Source organism: Grammomys surdaster, unplaced genomic scaffold, assembly GCF_004785775.1.
Source record: "Grammomys surdaster isolate TR1022 unplaced genomic scaffold, NIH_TR_1.0 126028, whole genome shotgun sequence".
In the NCBI taxonomy this organism is placed as follows: domain Eukaryota; kingdom Metazoa; phylum Chordata; class Mammalia; order Rodentia; family Muridae; genus Grammomys; species Grammomys surdaster.
This window is the reverse complement of record NW_021620841.1, coordinates 3,734,923-3,755,987: the sequence shown is the minus strand read 5'-3', so window position 1 is coordinate 3,755,987 and position 21,065 is coordinate 3,734,923. Positions and strand designations below refer to the sequence as shown.

At 36.8% G+C, this 21,065-nt stretch overlaps 1 protein-coding gene across 1 annotated transcript in view; it reads left to right on the top strand.

Annotated features, from left to right (window-relative positions):
• The window catches only part of Ptprq (protein tyrosine phosphatase receptor type Q), a 194,640-nt gene that overhangs the window by 121,567 nt on the left and 52,008 nt on the right, over positions 1-21,065 (top strand). Inside the window, exons 27-30 of the mRNA XM_028754570.1 lie at positions 8,379-8,500; positions 13,643-13,829; positions 17,466-17,710; positions 19,778-19,844. Of these exons, the coding sequence (XP_028610403.1) occupies positions 8,379-8,500; positions 13,643-13,829; positions 17,466-17,710; positions 19,778-19,844 (621 nt within the window). The remainder of the gene's footprint in view (positions 1-8,378; positions 8,501-13,642; positions 13,830-17,465; positions 17,711-19,777; positions 19,845-21,065) is intronic.

Below are 21,065 nucleotides of genomic sequence, written 5' to 3'. Positions count from 1 at the left end.
CTCCCTCCCTCCCCCCTGTCTGAAAAAAATAAAACCATAAAACCTAAAGAATAAAAATCAAAGCAAACAAGCAAGCAAAACCAAAGCCAAATATATTTAATAAAACAAACAAATGCTTAATAACAAAAGTCACATGGAGTCTGTTTTGTGTTGTCCATATATTTGTGAATAGGGTCTGCCTTGGAGTATACTTGGTATATCAGTATATACATATATATGTATATATATGTATATACTGATTCTCCATTAGAGAAAAATGATTTTCCTTCTAACAGTATAAACTGCAAATAGCTTCTTGTTCTTGGTTAGGGGTGGGACTTTATATAAACTTCCCCTTCTCTTTGCTGGGACTCTTTTGTGGTTTGAACATATGACAGGTCTTGTGCCTTCTCTCCCAGACTGAGTTCATATGTGCATCAGCCCTGTAGTTTCTGAATAGCACAGTTTTCTTGGTGGCATCCACCTCTGATTCTTAAAATCTTTTGAATTCCTCTGAGCTTGGAGGTGAAGGGTTTGATCTCATTTAGGCCTGAATCCCTCCAAAGTCTCTCAGTCTCTGCACACTGTCCACTGGAAGGTCTCTCTTAACTCCTGTCTACGGCAAGAAGCTTGTCTACTTAGAGTTGAGGGGTGCCCTGATCTATGGATATAGCATTATGCTGCTAAGGTACATTTTATTGCTATGATCCTTCAGCTGGATAACAATGGTATATTTTTCTGTAGTACCCCTGACCTCTGGTTCTTTGCCACTTTAGCAATGTCCCACATGGGTTCCATCTTATGGACTGAGCCTTAAATAAAATGCAAACATGATTGGTTACTTTCATAACATTTGAGCAGTTGTTGCATCAGTATCTTATGGGCTGGTCTATGTTGTAAGCTGCAGGGTTTTAAGCTGGGTGATAATTATTTTTCTCAGGACAGCTGGGTAACTGAAATGAAAGCTATATGTTCCCTTGTTCAGAACAACAATAGCAGCAAGAATGTTAAGGCATGATCATGCAATGTACTGACACAGGCGTAAAGACTGCAGACGTGTACATGCATGTACTTTGTTCGTCTGTAGCATTGAGCTTGCAGCCTCATACCGTTAAGGGACAGGGAAAATCTTCTGGGTGAAATAAAAGTACCAGTAGACAGATAGTGGCTTGTATACATGAAATTTTGGCACCTGAGAAGTGAAGGCAGGGGACAATGAGTTTGACCTCAGTCCAGTCTCCATATTGATTTCAAAAGAAGCCTGAAATACAAAAGGAGGCATTTTGATGAAAAGGAAGGGGGCGGAGAGAAGGGCAGCACAGAAACACTATAGAAATTATCAAAAGTACAATAACGCTAACTATTATTACACAGAGCACCTGCCAAAATAATAATTGAAAAGAAAAACCACAAGGTTATAAAATAAACTATTAAAAAAACATTCAAATATACTGTCAGAAGAAAAAAGATCTCTACGGATCATTAAACCATGTTTTCAGAATATAAACAAAAATAACTTTTAAAAATCTCATAGGTATGAGCAAATTACCTGCCTTTCTCTGCAACATTAAAAATAAAAACGACATGAAATTATAAGAAATGTTACCGTGTGGTAGTATAAGTTCTAACTAATTGGTCCAAGAAAGATCTGAATATAGTTATCCACACTTTTAACAACTAATCCAGACATCTCTAATGAAAAGATGGGGCTTTTCTTAACACACATAGCCTTTGGAGTGTTTTAATCCCTTGGTTTTGAATTTTCTTTGATGATACACAAATGATTATATTGACCAAATTATCCCTGTGAACAAAGGAACAATGGAGCAAAAGAGCCGTGTTTACTTTAGCGCTCAAGTTGTATTCTGCCTATGGTCTTACTTGAATAATTTTGCCTTGCTGATATCTCTCTTTCCACGACAGAATGAAATCGGGTACATTTCCTTATGCTTTCATGGAACATGAGACTAGAGGAAGCAATGATATCATTAAGATTACTTTACAGTTTAAGAACTAAGCTAGTTAGACTGTAATGTAGACCAGTCTTTAAATTTACTGTTCTCAGAGGCGTGAATCCCTAGGTGGATCGCTAGCTCCAACTCCTGCACAACTATCACCCAAACCTTCCCAGGAGTGGCAAGCAGCTAATCAAGCCCTGTTTCTATCACTGTTACTACATTATCAGAGGTATGTTGACATGAGAAAGCAATGCTAATTAAATATTCCACAACAAATAACTGCTCTGGGTGCACATTAATTAATGGCACCCTTCCCCCAGGTTTCAATTCATTTAGTTTGAAGGATGGCAGCGGTGGTTGTTTCTTTTAGGACTATTTTGGGTGATATAGAGGGTGCTAGCCTAGAGCCAGTATTTTCCAAAGTAATTTTGTAAATATGATACAATTCTAGAAAAGGTTGTCTTGTTCTAGATCACTAGCACAATACCAGAATATTTTCATTCATCTGGTAAAGCTAGCATTAGAATGAGATCTGTTTGTAGTTTGTATTTCTGTCATTTCTTTTCTTTGGTAAACTGGTCTATAATGATAGCAGATAACCCCTTTAAGGATTAAATGAGATAATTGTATGATAAAGTCTTATAGCATAAACATCCATTAATCATTCTTATTGCACTTACTATACTATATGGTGTGATTTGACAAATTCTTAGGTTCACAGTACCCGCTCTTCATGGTGCTACCTTGTTGTGAATAACTATAGAGCAAAATTAAGGTCTGTAAAATGGTATGGAATATCCTGTATACTAACAGTGTTATCCTATTCTGGCCAAGGAAATCCTGGGCTCGATGGAAAGTCAATGAGTTATCACACACATGGGGCCACTGGAAAGAGGCATGTAGTAAGATGTTCTTACTGCATAACATTGCAAATATAATGCTGTGCTTCTTTTGACACCTCAGATCCTTTAAGATGAAAAGACAACTAGATTTTCTCTAGTCTCTAGAGTAGCGGTTCTCAGTCTTTCTAATGCTGAGACCCTGTAATACAGTTCCTCATGTTGTGGTGATCCCCACTCATGAACTTATTTTATTGCTATAACTGTAATTTTGCTGCTGTTTTGAATCATAATGTAAATAACTGATGTGTAGGGCATCTGATAGGGGGCCCCTGTGGGTTCAAGACTACTACTCTAGAGACACCTGAAGTACAAAGCTAATTCTTCTAGGTCACAATGCTACAGGTTGTCCATACCTTTGCAACAGGAAAGTCATAGATCCTGGCACTTAGAGATGGTGTTTGTTAGGAATCTGATTATCCAACATGCCAGATTCTGAACCATCACAAACTCCCTAGGAGACATTTTTAAATAAAATTTAAACTGAACTTGAATGAAAAATTGACATATAGAAAATTTAAATTATACCGCACAGAGTTCCAGATTTTCTACCTTGTGAGCTGCTGTCACATCTTATTTTTATTTAATACTTATACTTTTAGGGAATTTGTGTATACAGTGATAAACTTAAAACTACAACTGAGCACTTACTGTAATATTTTCAACATTAATTGACGACAACATACTGTACAAGTCTTTGAATGAGACACAATAGATAGCATGCTATCAAACACAGCAAAGCGTATTGGTTCTTAAGGTAGTTCAGGCTTGGGGGAAGTCAAACTTTTATATGGACTAGGCAAAATGATGGTCTATCCAGACTCACCTTTCAGCTAACACACTTAGCATGGAGACACAGATGGATGGGAAAGATGACCCCGACCCACATAAGACCCACATTCCTCTGCAAGGATAGAAGCATGACAATCAGGAAATGATGGTTGTTAGTTACAGAAAATGCATTATTGTGAAAACCAGGGGCAAAGTGCTTATGAGAGGAAGTGATTGGATTATGGGGGATGAGAATAAGGATAGATCATGCCTATTGAGTAAATTGCTGTGATTTATAAGACAAAGGCTATAGTGATATCTTGGCCCATTAGTGACTAGATTCATTTCACAAACAATCCTAAATCAGAATGTGACAGTTTACGGGGAGACAAACCACATCTTCCAAGGATGCTTATAACTTACTGAGCTTTCAAACCGGTATCGTTTGAGCTCTTCATAGCTTTACCACGCTTGGCTTCCTTTATTTTAGTGCTTAGAATTCCTAATGGCTATTTTGTATTTTCTTTTATTGTGACTACAGTAATGGTTTATCACACACTGTAGTGGAAGAAGAAAATAATGCTGGCATACTTTATTAGATATTTTTAACATTCTGATAAATTCTATAAGAAAATTCCCTAAAAGCCACTGAGATATTTGAGTGCTTGTATAACTTGAAAGATAATAAAGTAATTAAATACTTGATTAGAAAGGGTGATCTTTCGATATTTTCTATGATTTTTCAATTTTCTATGAATTAAGTAATTATTTTTTGCCTCTCTTCAGCAGAATATGCATTGTTATAAACGAATATTATACTCATGTATTTGTTATATATATTTAATTTCATTTAATGGCTTTAATTTAGGAATTCTAATCTTTTATGGCTCTACTTGATGAGATATAAAATTTTTTCACAGAGGTAGTTGGCATGGGTTACTTTTTTGTAAAATGGGCAATTTTATCAAAAAACTTACTGAAAAAGCAAATTGTAGTTTAGAGTGATTATTTATAACTTTGATTTATAATAGTGATTATTTCTTAAAAGGAAAATCCTATGGAAGAACATCTTTAGAGAGTTTAAGAAATGACATTTCAGCAGAGATCTCCAAGGGGCTGGATAGATTGCTTTAAAAATATGTTTGATCAGTGTACAGCACATAAAATATTTAGTTGCATGGGTGGGCAGATGTGTCATGAGTAATTTCTGAATGTCATGTTTCTCTCCGCTCTGCTTGGGGTAGCTGCCACTCCCTGGTGAGTGCTTTGACTGCTTTCATTAAAGGAGTGTTTGCAAGGTTGACATTTTACAGTAAGAGATAAAAAGTCAAAGCAAGGTATTTTGCTCCCTCCTGAGCAAGTATACAGATGTACTGATGAGTCCAGGTCTTTCTTGGAGAAGGTTCTGGATCTGGCCTTAGCTGAGACTTAAAGATACATACTGGAGACCAAGGAGATTTAGGTGTATTCTCTTGAAAATATTTCCAAAACCAAAGTAACATCAGTATAGAAACAAATCCCAAATCACCATCCTTAATTGGGAAAAATTCACAATAATTGCTTATGATGTCAAAGTAATAGTAAGGTGAATAACTTATCTGATTGGGCACCTGTCTTAAAGTACCTCTCAACAGCTCTGAGCTTTGACATTTCATAGAGACAAATCAGCTAGGTTCTAGAGGTTGTTTTTACTCTTTTGATCTAATTGTTTCACAGGGTAAGTAGGACTCAAAGGCTTTCCCCTCGTCAGTAGGATTAAGGTCCCTGTAAAAGAGATCTCAGAGAATTCATCTAGCTTGCTCTTCTGCTTTCTAGAATATAAGGACATAACACTTCAAATATGAAGTAGGTATCAAAAGCCATAATCTATAGTGACCTCTTCTACTTCATGATAATAATCTGTGATGTTTGGACTTTTTTTGCCCAGGAGAGTCTCAAAAGATTCTCATAGTACCCTTGAAGACTCCAAATCTTCAGGCCCACATTTCCTCATTCACTTTCAATGTATAATCAGGGTTTATTCTGTATTATTATTATTATTATTATTATTATTTACTATTATTAAAGTGCATCAATATATTTCATGGACTGAATTTTCCACCCAAATTCCACCGTACACCTTCTGCTGTTATGCTTGCATTAAGTAACTAGTAAAGAATACATATTTATTTACTCGTAATAGATCTTGAGGCTGAAAAGTGAAAGATAGTAACATACAACTATTTGATCATCTGGTGAGAGGACTGCGTTCCCTGGGGAGGAGAAATGTTACATCCTCACAAGACGACAGGCTGAAGGGCAGATTCACTGGATGCTCTGTGAAGCTTCTTGTGTATGATCCTTAAACCTACTCAGGATACAAGGAGCTCTTCTGACCTCACATCATCTCTTAAAGCCCTTGCTTCTCAGTACCAGAACTCGGTGATGTTTCAAACCCGACATTTTAGAGGAACGCACTCAAAACATAGCAGTGTCCTATATACCTATCTGCTGTGAAGTAGACTTGGGTCTCTTTAGAGTGTATTATTCACTTACACTCCATGCAACAGCCTTATAGATGGCATCTCAATGTATAAGGAATTATCTAAACTTTTAAGTCATTTTCCCAGAGCCTTTGAAATTCAACATCATGGCGCCAGCCAATTTTATCGTTTGTTAATAGTGGCTTGAGTTAATTCATATAAAGGATTTACTTCTTCCTCAGTGACCTGAGTTTCTTCCCTAAATACTCAACAAATACTCCTCCGCTAGTTGTGCCAACCTGTTATTTAAAGCACTGAACTCAAATTCTTCAGTGTAGAGATCAAGTACTCTATAACTAGGTCTCAAAGTTACTCTTTGGGAATTATTTAGGCTATTTAATTTCATGAATACTGCTCTTTCTGTAAAACTGCCATTTCTTGAATTTAGAGATTCTGGGTCTTTTCTGTACTGCATGATTCCCTGGCAGCCCAGCGGGCCTTAGGGGCTCATTTCCAGTTTAATATATCTGTAGCCTTTGCAGAGAAATCTAAACAGCAGCGTCTTGGTATTGTGATGTACAGAAATGGAGAAAAGTCTTCAATCATATTTAATGTGCTGGCTAGTTTTATGTCAGCTTGACACAGTCTGAAGTCATCTGAGAGGCTGGAACCGCGATTAAGAAAATGCCTCCATAAGTTACTACTGTAGAACATTTTCTAAATTAACGATTGGTGGTGCAGGAGGGATCAACCCATTGTGACTGGTGCCATCCCTGTGCTGGTGGTCCTGGGTTCTATAAGGAAGCAGGCTGAGTAAGCTGTGTGGAACAATCTAGTAAGCAGCACCCAACTATAGCCTCTGCATCAGCTCCTGCCTCCAGGTCCCTGTCCTTTCTGAACTCCCTTCCTGATGTCCTTCAATGACAAACAGCAATACAGAAGTGGAAGCTAAATAAATCCTTTCCTTCCTAAGCTACTTTGGTCATGTATTTCAATACAGCAATAGAAACCCTAAGCCATTTAACAGTGAAAATGGGTGTGTAAAATAACACATAGGAAGGAAGTTAAGCACGTTAATACAGGAATCCAATTGTTTCTATAGACCTGTGTCATTGTTGCTTTGTCATGCCTCCTGAACATAGAAGTCTCACTAGCCCTGACCTTCTGAGTTTAATCCCTCCTCACCAAAGACCTAGCTTTAGTCCTACCGTCTCTGAATCTTTACCTCAGTTTCCAGTTCTACTTACGTTACCAACTTTACCTGTGCTCCCTCATGCTAGATGGTTTGTATTTTCCCGTTAGCCTTTGCACTGACTCTGCTCTTTGTCACATCTCACTAATCAACCCTGTAGAACCAACCCTTGAACAGCTACTCCTACATATCTGGGTTTTACACTTAAAAAATGCTATGAAGTATAGGCATGATAGTGAAACCGAGGTCAAACACGTCCTTGTTCTAACAAGATTGTACAGCTTGTGACTCTTCATCGGTTAGAAATTATTTAAGGAAAGCGACGTCTAATGCTCATTTCACATCTTCTCAGAGTGGACGTGGTAGTACATGGTCAGTAGTGACTGCTATTTTGGATTTAAACATTTAAATCGAAACAATGGGCCCAAGTCTCTGGGCCCAGCAGTATTCTACATTCATCCCATGTCAAAGCTTTCTCAGTATTCTCCGCCCCTTTCTGACTCTAGTTGCTTCACAAACTGAACACACTCAGGTCTCATTTAATACATTTTATAACTTAGGATGGATCATGATATATATAACAGGTTCATGTGTCTAGTAAAGACCAGAATGACTGCATAGTTGTATCTCATTCTACCCCTCAATGAAAACACAAAATGAACTCAGTTTGCATTCCCATGGTGATATTTTAAATAACGCCAGCATTTTATGATATGATATGATATGATAGAATTTCCCATCTATGATTTTTGCCTCTTTGAATGGTCAACTGTCACTGAAAGAGTCTTCTTAAAACAGCCGTGTCAAGTTTTTTATTTTTCAATGAGATAGTTATTTAGGCAAATGATATAATTATGGTAATGCTTTGTTTCAGGAATGTTAGGTCAAATTTAAATATCATGTGCCATGATTTTAATTAATTTATTTTTATGTGGAAGTCATTTGCGTATAGCAGCGAGGTTTTTAAGAATCTAGTCTTATGATTAATTTTCAGCATGTTCATGATCTGTAAATGAATGTAAAATCAATTCATACGACTATGTGTTCTTCATGGTCCATCCTTTTATACTGTATCGAGTACTAATGTGGCAGAGCAATTGATTTTCTATTGTTGCAGCTCCCGACGGTCCTCCTGAAAATGTGCATGTGGTCGCAACCTCCCCCTTTGCTATCAATATCAGCTGGAGTGAACCCGCTGTTATAACTGGACCAACATTCTACCTGATTGATGTAAAATCGGTAAGGCGTGTCTTACCTACTCTGAAAGGCAGCATAAATAACACTACAAATCACAGTTCATGATTCAGATTATTTACGCAGTCTAATTTTATAGCATGATCCTTAGACCTTGATAGATTGTTCAGCTTAGGCTGTTGGCCATGCAGTTACTAACGTCTTAACAACAGTATCCCTAATTCAGTGTTTGTTGCATTTATTCTCGGGCCAATGATGATACATATATTGAAAAGCTGATAACTTTGATTTAAAATACAGTAGAAGGATATTTTAGCATAGAATGAGAAAGAAGAGGCATCCAGGAAGCAGTATCCCAGATAAGACCTAAAGAGCTAAATTTTGAAAAAAAAAAAAAACCATTGGAGAGCATGAAAGGGAAATGAGAACAGAAATATTAAAGAATAGTAATTTTTTTCAAAACAAATAATACAACCACGGTATGCCATGGCATTCTGTGTACTGAGACATGACTCGATCCATGGTTTGGACACTGAGTTTTACGATCATAGTGCTACTTGAATTTCTGAAACGGTGGTATGGTAAGATTTTTATCATACTGGCAGACTGGTTGCTTGCTGACATAGTTTGTAATGTGTATGTGGGATACAGTCTAGGTCTGAGTCGAGTTAGGAAACTGTAAGAATAAATGGGTTAGAAAGAGAGAGAGAGACAGAGAGAGACAAAGAGAGAGAGAGAGACAGAGAGAGAGAGACAGAGAGAGACAGAGAGAGAGAGACAGAGAGAGAGAGAGAGAGAGAGAGAGAGAGAGAGAGAGAGAGAGAGGCTGAGGAAATATAGCAGTGATCCAGATAAGAAGTAATTGTAATCTGTTAATTTAATAAATTAATAATTTATCTGTGAATAAATAAAACCAGTTTACATTATTTACAATTAAGAATGTTGAAAACTCTCCTAGTGTGCATGGTGGTGAGTGTGAAGATGAATCAGGAGGACTGTAAGATGTGCTACCTGCAAAGCAATGAGTCCTACACGGGATGAGTTTGAGAAGCCAGGGAGTGAATCTTCCCCATGCAGCTGCATTAGCAGGACTGCAGGCATGTGTAGAGCTCACAGGAGAAAAAGCATGGTTACTTACAATAAAATAACGTACATTCTAGGGGCAGATGTGGGATGGGTAAATATATGAATTCTTTAAAGGAGATACTTCTGTCTCAAAAGCCCTGCTATCATTAAAAGCAAATGAGATTTTAATGCCTTCTCCCACACAGTTCTTGCTTATTGTTTTAGAGCATATTTGTAAAGATCTTAGTACATTAACCAATAAAGATAAATAACATAAATGCCATGGAAATATGTATTTAATGCAAGTTATAGAAAGATAATTATGAATGATTCTTCATGAAAGGAAGACATTATCCTTGGAATTTGGTTATGATTAAAGAAAAGAAAATGAAAACATTTTAGGATGACTTTACGATCTCAGCGTTACGGCTATCTTCCTGACGTTAAGAGTGAGCAAATGGAACAAAGAAACACAGGCTAGTAAGATACATAGACACAAATCTATTTATTGATAAATAAATAAATTGAATCTTAATTTCAACAATTAAGATTGTTAAAAACTCACCTAGCGTATGGCGGTGGTGAGAGAGAAGATGAATCAGGAGGTGGTGGTGAGAGAGAAGATCAATCAGGAGGATTGTAAGATGTAGTACTTGAAAAGTAACTAAAAATCACAGATACATTTTGTGATTTTTTTTTACTAACTTTATTCTCTGACTTAAATCATTTTTGAATTACTTCGATACACTTAAACAAGAATAGGAAGTGGAAGTTTGGCTCTACATAGCTCATGTTCTTGTAGCCCAGAGTACACTATACACAATTATATGGTAAGGCGTGATGCTCTGGGGATGAGAATGAAGTAAAGAGAAGTTTCTGTTGTGAAGACAGAATATAGAGGAGAGGTCACATTGAAAATCAAATTGATGGAGAGTCTTGGTGATTAAACAGTGATATAGCAAATGAAAAAGGGCAACAGTGGATGAGAGAGAGAAACATAAAGAGGAGGGGGAGGAGGAGGGAAAGAACATCTGGAGTCCAGTTGCTAAACATGTTATGTTATAGTTAGAGACTGGAGTCATTTCATAACAATGATAGGTGATAAAATGATGAGCAAGCAATCTTGAAGTTGAGGACTCGCATTATTGACGACTTAAGGCTGCATTCATGTAAAATTATATGTGGTCATGAACGACCAAGGTGGAACATGTCTATTGATAAAGAGATACTAAACATTTATACATGCTGTTTGAGGAGCCACATTTTTTTTTAAGATTTTCAAAAATATTCTAAAAGCAGAGTAGACCATACTTGTGCCAAATATGTGTTTACTATTTGATGTTGTCATCTATTGTACAAATGGAAAGCATCGAATAACTTAATATGTAAAGAGAGTATTTTGCATGATCAGAGCCTACTCTTTACTTTATGACAATGGTAGATAGTTCTGAACTCATGGAAGATCGAAACAAATTTTATCTCAGTTGCCAGATAGTTCTGGAACTTGAGGGAGTCACCTGAGTTTAGTAACTTCATGTTAGTAAAATTCACTCTGTAGAAGTCAGGCAAGGGACCCGAAACAGAGGTCAGGAGAGTGATTTCTGCCATCTTCATCCTCCCTTACAGGGATTGACTGTTCATTATCCTTAGATAGTTATTACGCAGCACGAATAAGAGGCTAATCATAAGGAAAAATTCAAAATCCATATTTTATAGGAACTTAAGTTTTGACAACTAATTAAGTACTCATAAATTTTATACCAAGAGTATTGTGCTCACAGAATAGAATTCGTATGCTGAGAGGTTTTTATACTGTTTTAGAGAAGTGGGCCACCTCTCTCCAATGCTGTGTGTAATGAATGAGGTTTTTTGACTGCAATTCTGGTTATTTTTTAGCCTTTTAGTGTAATTCCCACGGCAACATCTTCTTTAAGGTAAAAGCTCTCACAACGCAAAATTTAAAGAAACAATTGAGTAACTCCAAAAATCATTTCTCAGTGTTTCAAAGGATGGGCAAGTTAAAAATTGTCTTCATAATGCTCACCATATACAAAACCTGTAATTCTCAGTACAGTTACCTGTGACAAATATGCCTTGAAGGATTATACATTTTCTCATGTTTGTGTCAGAAAAAAACCCTTCTGGACTTGTTATATGTGTATATGGTGTGTGTGCGTGTGCGCATACGTGCATGCATGCATATATGCACACCTGTGGAAGTCATAGGTCAATATTGGTGTCTTCAGTCACTCTCCACCTTATGTTTTGAGATGGGTCTTTCACTGACCCTGTACCCTGTTTTCTACCTGGCTTTCAGATGGACTTAAGAGACCTGTGTTCTTTTGTTCTCCTACCCTAGGACTGGGATAACAGATGTGGCCTGCTATACCTGACTTTTAAATAGATGCTAGGTATCCTAACTAAGATTACAGACTATGCCATCTTTCCTTGTATTTAATACTAAAAACTTAGTCATGTTCAGTGTCTAGAATGATGGGGAAAATTTCCACCAAAGACAACATATATTTGAACAAAACAAGTAGACACATTTAATATACCCAAAGATACTCCTTTGCGCATGAGTTTTAGCTATGACATTTATAGTGAGTTGTGTCCATAACCATTGTTACACCTAGCAGTGAGAGATTAGAAGCTTTTCAATCTGTAATTGTGACTCGAGTTTTTAAGTGACTATGCATGCATGCAATAAGAATGGGATAGGGGTTTTCGGAGGGGAAACCAGGAAAGGGGATAACATTTGAAATGTAAATAAAGAAAATATCCAATAAAATAAAAGAAAAAAAACTGAAAACAAAAATTGATTGATAACTTTATCCCCTGTTTTCCTTCGATTTTCTTCTCTTGCCTTATTTTCCATCTACTATATAAAGTACAATACTGAGAACAAGAACAGCCATCCTTGTCTCTATCCTGACTTCCATTGGATTGCTTCAAGATTTCTCTATTTGTGATGATGTGGACTGTCAGTTTCTCAAATATAGCTTTTATTATGTTGGGGGATGTGCCAACTAGCATTACATTCTCTGGAGCTTTTGTAATGAACGTATGTTGGATTTTGTCAAATGATTTCGCTTTGTCTATTGAGACTGTCATGGAAATTTTTCATTAAGTCCGTTTATACTGTTTATTACATTTATTGACTGGTGTATTTTTAACTATGCCTGCATTTAAGTTATCTAGTAAGAGTAGTAATCTTTTTGATGTATTCTATATTCTCTTTGCCAGTCATTTATTGATAATTATTGAGTCTATGTTCATCTGCGATATTAACCTGTAGCTTTCGTTCCTGTTGTGGTTGTGTCTTCGCCTTGTTTTGGTATTAGAGTATTACTGACTTTATAAAAGAAGTCGGCAAAAAGAAGAATTATTGACAAATGAGGCTGAAGGAGAATGAGTCTAGGGAGTGTGAAAAGGTTTGGAGGGAAAGAAGGCCAGGAAGAACTGTTGTAATTAGATTATAATCTCAAAGATAAAAATTATTAAATACAAATTAGAAAAAGAAAAATTAAAGGGGCAGAATCTATCAGCGTGCATTTCAAAAAGAAGTTGTCCTCTCGAGATTATGATTTGGTTAGAAAGTATATAAATACAATTTAAATGTCAATATCTTCTTAATTGTGCTATAAACCTTAATTTTCAGAGTTACTTAAAAAAATATATCAAAATCTCCACCCCAACTACTTCAGACTTATTCTTTATAAATTCTCAGAAGGCAGTATAACTCAATATTATCACCCTAGTAGAAAGTAAGACAGCATAAGTAGCTTGCCAAATGGAATTAATTGATCAGTTTGGAACTTGAATGAATGTTGGGTGAATGGGCACTCGTTTTCTTCTCTCAACTGTTGAAGTAGAAAACAGTTCTATTGACTCCAAAGTGACTTTTGCTTACTCATTTGATAGGTTGGTTCATCATGATGAGTTGATTACATCCTCTGACTTTCAACTATTAAAATAATTACAAATGAACTAATTGTTACAGTACTTTGGATTTCTCAGAGCAATTTGACTTCAAAGTAAATGAGTAAATATCGGCCAGATTACTGTGACGTAGCTTTGGATTGTTAGCTTCCTTAATCGCTAACTTCTTTTTTCCCACAGGTAGATAATGATGACTTTAATATTTCCTTCGTGAAGTCAAATGAAGAAAACAAAACCACAGAGATTAACGACTTAAAAGTATTCACAAGGTATTCCGTGGTGATCACGGCCTTTGTTGGAAATGTTAGTGGGGCATACACAGACGGGAAGTCAAGTGCAGAAGTGACAATTACGACTTTAGAATCAGGTAAGGAGTGTATTTCACCATTCCTAACAATCAGCTGAGACTCGGCTATTGGTTTTTCTTACAGCTCCTCACTCTTCTCAAAAAGGATGGGTGCTAAGAGACATTGATGGAACATTTTTTTAAAATAAACAAATTCAATGACAGTGCAATTGACAAAATAAAGGTGATTTACACTTTTCAAGAGATGTGGTTTGAAGCAATGTGTAAAATACTCGATCCTTATAAAATTGGAAACTAATTAAATGCACCACACTGCACTTTTTTTGTACTTATCAACTGTTTTAGAAATTGAATTACCAGGCCTAAGAGATAATGTTTCTAAATGTTTTCAGCTGATAATATTTCATCCAGCATTTCATCTTGATTATTTCTATCCTGACTTGTTGTGGAAACTGACTAATAATATTAAGTAATTTGGTATTGAAAGCCAGTTCACATATATAATTGTTTACTTAGTCAAATGGCACGCCAAATTATGTGATTATTTGATGAATATCAGAATCCATACAGATTTCCTCTAGTCTATGAACAACCTGAATAAACCATAGCATTATGGGGAGCAGGGAGTAGATGCGGAGAATGCCCAGGGCCCACTTGCTTACTTTCGTCAGAATCTTGATATTCCTTGCTGCCAGATATGTCATGGAAAATAACAGTGAGGGAGTACATTGCTATGGTCTCGTTGTTTCTATCTCTAAGGTATGTAAAGGAGGTAAAGATTTTTTTCAGTGAATCTTTTTCTTATGCTATGTTTTCCAATATTTATTGCAAAGTGTTAACTGTAATTTGCAAGGTTTCTTTTCTTCTCATATTCTGAGATTCCATTCGTTTCTCCTTTACTACCAACTATCAAAGGGATCATCTATATTTTGCTTTTGCTTTTCACTTTTTTCTCACACTTCTCTGTGTAGAAAGGGTTGTTGAAAAAACTCACGTACACCACAAAACATGGCTGGTCAAGTTCTATTTGTGTCATCATGCCCTAGGACAGTGGCTCTCAACCTGTGGGAAGTGATCCCATTCACAGGGGTCACATATTAGAAATTTAGCATATCAGATCTTTACGATTCATAGCAGTAGCAAAATTACACTTATGAAGTACAAATGAAATAATTTTATGGTTGGGGGTCACCACAACATGAGGAACTGTATCATCAGAAAGGTCAATCACCTTAGGAGGTGATTAACAGCACTATTAAAAAGAGAGGAGAGAAAAAAACCCTCTCTGTCAAATGAATTCATTATGTAAAGCTGTGGGTAGTTTGGGGATAGGAAACTGTTGCCAACATTGCGAGAATTCCTTGCCTTAGCCAGCTTTAAGCCTAATCCTCAATTTACAGAAACACATTCTACAAATAAAAGGATATACTTCTTAAGTAATGTAAATGTGTAAAAGCAAGTGGAATAAATATATTTAACCCAATCTAAGCTTCACTTTACCTATAAAACTTTGTACTTAACATGGGATGTTTTACAAAGTGCTGTAATTTTCTGCTCGTCTATTTTACTCACAATTATATATCCACGTTTGAGAGGTGCTCTGAGATTCTATCTGCCAATTAAGGTCGAGCTAACAAAGCTAGAGCATCTGCACCATGAGGCCGCACCTCAAGTCTTCCTCACTGAAAATTTAGATTGAAAAGGAAACTTTCCCATATCTTCCTGACCACAAGAATGTACAAATTCATTGGGCGGTGTGATGGAAAGAACAGTAACTCTACACTCCTCAAGTGATGTTTTCTCACTCTCGTTTTATTTTATAATTTGTTACAACTAGTGACGTACAATGTGGTTTTTTTTGGGGGGGGTAAGGGAATATTTTATCGGCACAGAGTATTAATTAATTGTACAGGGTTTTGATTTCATTGTGACAATTTCTCATGTGCACATACTCTGATCATCGGTGGCTTCTTTAACCCTGACTTCCTGAGTGCCCTCTTTTCTAAAAGTCTTCTAAAAGAAAAAATACTTATCCTTTAAATTTTTGATTTAGTTCTTTAAGGATTCCATACAATGAATTTTGGTTGTATTTACCTCCAATGCCACAACTGTTCTTATGTATAACCTGTCCCCTCTTACCCCAGTTTTCTACCTCCATCCTATCAAGGATGACTTGTGTTGCCCAAATATTCTTGGATTTGTGGCCTTTTACTGGATCTTTGTGCCCAGCTCTCCTCTTGATGTTGTAGTTTGGTCTGACTTGGACTTTGACAGGTCTTTATATGCTCCCACAAATAGTATGAGTCCATGTGTGCAACTGTCCTGCTGTGTTTTTATTTTGATAAAAAAATGAACTAGAGTATTAAACATTTCAGCAATTAAAAAGTCCAATTAGAAAATCATCAAAAGATACAAAGGGACATTCTATCCATCAGGAGGTATGGTTAGCAAATAAACACACAGTATGTAAATTTCTAAGACTATTAGCTATAGGTGAAGGCAAATTAAGTCTGTAATATCATGTAACCATTTATCTACTGAAACAGAATTACACAATACTTTTAAATGTGGTGGTGATACCAAATAGTGCCAAAGATATAAAATTAGCTCTGACATTTGCCAGTTGGGAATATTAAGTAGTGTAGACACACGGAAAAAAAGTGTTTTGCCAGTCTCTCATAAAATGAAACATGTACTTCCCATATGGCCAAACAATTAATTGTCAACAACGGTCATAAACAATCAAAACCTTATGTTTATATACACAGAGAAAGTAATGTCAGCCTTACTGGCAATAAAAATAAACTGTAAGCAGCACAGATGTCTTTCCATGTTAAACGATTCCTGTTAAGCTACAAAATGAAACTCTTCTTGGTGGCAAACAGGGCTGCTGTTCCTTTTTCTTCTGGCTGGAGATTCTGCAGTTGGGAAGATGACTCAGAGGGTATCGATACTTCTCACCAAGACTCATGACCAGAATTCTATCCCAGGGACCCATATGTTGGAAGGCCAGGACAAAAAATCCTACAAGCTGTTCTCTGCCTTTGCCGTGTTCATCATGGTGCCCACATGATCACCGACCACGAGCGAGAAGGGGAGGGGGAGTAGGACAGAGAGAGAGAGGTTTAAAGATGGTAAAGTATTGATACATATAAATCCTCATGAACCTCAAAACCATCGCACTTTGTAGGCTGAGCCTGACAAGACAACAGAGACAAGGAGCATGAGCAATTACAGAGAGGCATGTGGTAAAATACAAAGGCACAGAAGGAGAGAGCTTCCTTAAGTGAAGGGCTGGTGTTAGCTCTTCCATGTTGATGTTTACTGGATTCTATACATGTCTTACGATTCCATAAAAGTGAAACACATACAAAACCATAAAAAAAATCGATGAAATTAGAATGATGGAGAAATCGAGGAAGCACGTTCTGTGTAATTCTCTTGAAGTTGGGCTGAGATGCAATGGGAGGATCTTGATTTAATATCCAGTGCTAAGCACAGAGCACATGCTCAAGGCACATAGATAAACTGAAGTACCACAAAAATTTTTGGGAAATAAATTTTTGGGCTTGACCCTTTTCCGAATGTCCACAATACATTATATAGTCTTTTAAAACAGAAGTTTGAAGGAAAAACATTTTATATTGCGATAAAGCAATATATTTAAAAATTATAATTGCCAACTTTTTTTTTCAGTGCCCAAGGACCCACCTAATAATATGACATTTCAGAAGATACCGGATGAAGTAACAAAGTTTCAGTTAACATTCCTTCCACCTTCTCAGCCCAACGGAAATATCCAAGTGTACCAAGCATTGGTTTACCGAGAGGACGATCCTACTGCCGTCCAGATTCATAACCTCAGCATTATCCAGAAGACAGACACATCTGTCATTGCAATGCTAGAAGGCCTGAAGGGTGGACATACGTACAACATCAGTGTAAGCAGCCACAGATTGAGACTGTTTCCTAAGGGCCTAAGTCAGTTTACAAAGTCAGCCCTCCAAAATATGGCCCATTGCATGCTACATCCTAGCCTATTTCCTACTAAAATCTAGCAAGTACTGTTAACTAAGCACCCTGAGAAAAAATAACGGGCACATGGGAATAAAGATGAGAGAGTAAATAAATGCACATTAAACACAACAGAGTAGTGACTCACAGATCCACAGCTGCCTGAAAGAAAACTGTAATTGAAACCTGTAAAAGCTCGTTTTGAAGAAAATGGCAGAAAGAGGTCATTTTGTTCCTCTGAAACCATTTTTTTCCATTGATGTGTTAACATCATTTTTACAAAGGATGAAAAGACATGTACAAAAAAATGTGTGCAAGTTCACATGGCTGAACAGATAGATACCCAAATTATTTCATCCTGTGTTTACTTACGCCTTAGAAACTATAAACAAAATTGTTTTAGTTCCAAAAAAGAAAAAAAAACCCTAGCAGCATCCAATATAACAGTCCCTAGAATAGCTCCCCAACTCAGCAGTTATTCGTAATTATCAATGAAGTTATAAAAATATTGTTAGCAATACATAAGTATACCCTTTGCTTCTATTTTGTATCTTACGGGGAAAGGTTCTTGCTGCAATTCCAGTCAAGCAGAACAGATTTATGAAGTATCTATTAGAAGATGAATGGTATTTGAACCTGAGTTCAAATCCTAGCTTCTGTGTCCATCTGGAAAGCTTCTGCAAGTGTGGTGACTCAGCTTTCACAAGTAAAAAGTAGCAGACAGGATTGATAACTTCTTGAAAAGCATTTTGTGGGGAATACTATTTGTAGTGATGGTACAGAGAGAAACACTGTATCAATTTGGCTTTTGAGAATAAGAGAAAGTAAGAAATAAAACAAAATACAGCTGATCTCTAAAGAAAACTATAACAGCTTGCAGATTACAATATAAACATCTGAGGATATTGAAGTTTATCAAGAATGTACTTTCATGTATCTTGCTACTTTAAAAGCACTATCCATTTTTTGTTTGCTTGCTTGCCTGTTTTTTACTATCACCATGGTTAAATTTAAGTTGTGTGATTAAAAAAAAGTCATCACTTAATTTGAGTTGTCCCTTTTAAAAAGTTTCAAATGACACCAAAATTTCTTTCAGTTATTTGAACTGCATTTCATGGGTTTGGTCTATTCAGTATAGCTTTCAGATATCATACATATATTATAAGTTTAATTCAACAAAGACATTTCTAAATTATTAACATAAGGAATGACTGGTTAATTCATATATAAAATGAATTAATTATAAAGAATATATTACATAAGGCAAATTGTGTTGACTAAGTGGAGGGAAGTTGGTCCACTAATGTGGCCTTTGTTTCATTCAGCTAGATGAGGTGAAGGCAAAGACTCTGGGTCTTCAGCTTCCTGAGCACAAAGCTAATTGAAAGAATTCACATTTGTGTAAATCACCCTCTGTGTACACAAACAGAAATGTTTTATGTGTATATGCTGCATTATGTGGGTTATGCATCAGATACTTTGGGGCAGGGGTGAGGAAGGGCATGAAGGCCAACTTTCAGGGGAATGATTTAATACAGGAAAATGGGGAGGCAGGAGGAATTGGGTTTCATCTAGGAAGCAAGAAGAAGATCTTGAATATGGATTTAAAGGAGGGCGAAGGGTGCTAGCTATAGAGAGAAGTAACAGATGTTAGAGTAGAGGGAGAGGTGGTGTAAGGACTGGTGGTTTTCTACTCTGTTTCTCCTGTGCATTCAAATAGCAGCAGAGCCTTCCTGATCTTGGTGATGGGGACTTTTGGGTCAGTTAGCATTTAGTCTCAGGACTAGGTGCCAGAATATCAGCTGTAAGAAATACTTGGTTGTTAATGTTCTTCTAACCTCTGTGGTATTAAATTAGTTTGAGAGAATATAATAGAATAATTAATAGGCAGCATACAATTGTTTGCAAATTTTAAAAATTGTTTATAACCATGTTCACTTACACATGCCTAGAAAGGAAGCTCAGAGTCCTGATAAAACCTATCTTCCTTCCAGGTTTATGCTATCAACAGTGCTGGCGCCGGGCCAAAAGTGCAGCTGCGAATAACCATGGATATTAAAGGTATAAATGAGCTGCCTTCCATTAAACTGTTGTTCCCTTAACCAGATGGTGATTGTAATCTGGATCACGTGCGGGAGGTGATATGCATACATTAAGAAACAATGTGTGTATGTTAAAAATATAGTTTAAACATCTCAGTGATTACTTGAATTATTGTTGAAGAGGATGTCTGACCTAAGGGTTGTCACCTAAACTTTATTTTTATTGGAAAGAGAGGTGCTTTTTTTTTGTTGTTGGATATTTTATTTATTTACATGTACCCCTCCACAAACTCCCTATTCCACCACCACCCCCCGTTTCTATGAGGTGCTCCTCTACCCACCCACCCACTCCTTCCTTACCACCCTGGCATTCTCCTACACTGAGGCATTGAGCCTTCACAGGACCAAGGGCCCCTGAAGAGTTTTTGAAATCACCTCTGCCTAGGCTGAGTAGACCTGTTCTCCTGAACTGATCTCTGTCCTAAAAGTTTGATTTTCTTGGATGGTTATACAGTGATTACCATTAATTTCCCAAAATATAACCAACCTTGTATTTTTACCTCTAAACTCCATCTTTCACTCCATTATCCTGGCAGATATTTTAGTAAAATTCTCTTCTTGCAAATGACCATGAAACCCTAAAGAGGAATTTATGTCCATTTGACCAGTAACTACCCGCCCAGATATTGAAATCAAGTATTTTCTTGTGATACTTAATCACATTGGGGAGTACTAAATATGGAAGAAAGCAGAAGGTCCCAAGATGTTTAAGAAAGCCCTTGTCCAACCTTCATATAAAAACTCTTGATATAATCTTATTGTATCTTGTTATGCTGTATTTGATTCATGTCCTTGGGAGGATTGCTCTTTCCAGAGGAGAAACAGAAGAGAAGTGGATCTGGGGGAGTGGGGTGGGGAAGGATGGATTACGGAAGAATCTAAAGGGGAGGGAGAGGTGGTTGGGGAAGTGGAAGGAAGAAGGAAGAAAAGAAAGGAACAACAGAAAACTCTTTAAGTATCTGTTGGAGGCTACTGGTAGCAAAATTCCAGTAAGTATGTCTTCTAAAGGAAAGAATGATGTATCTCTTTCTTAGGAAGGGGCAGTAGACAACAGTAGTTGGAGCCTGAGCCTTTCAAGCTGTTTGGATAACTCTTGAGACTGAATCCTGGCTTTGGCCTTTTGACTTTGGAAAACCTTCCCAACATGCATATGTCTAGAAAGTGCAGGCACAGTTAGCTC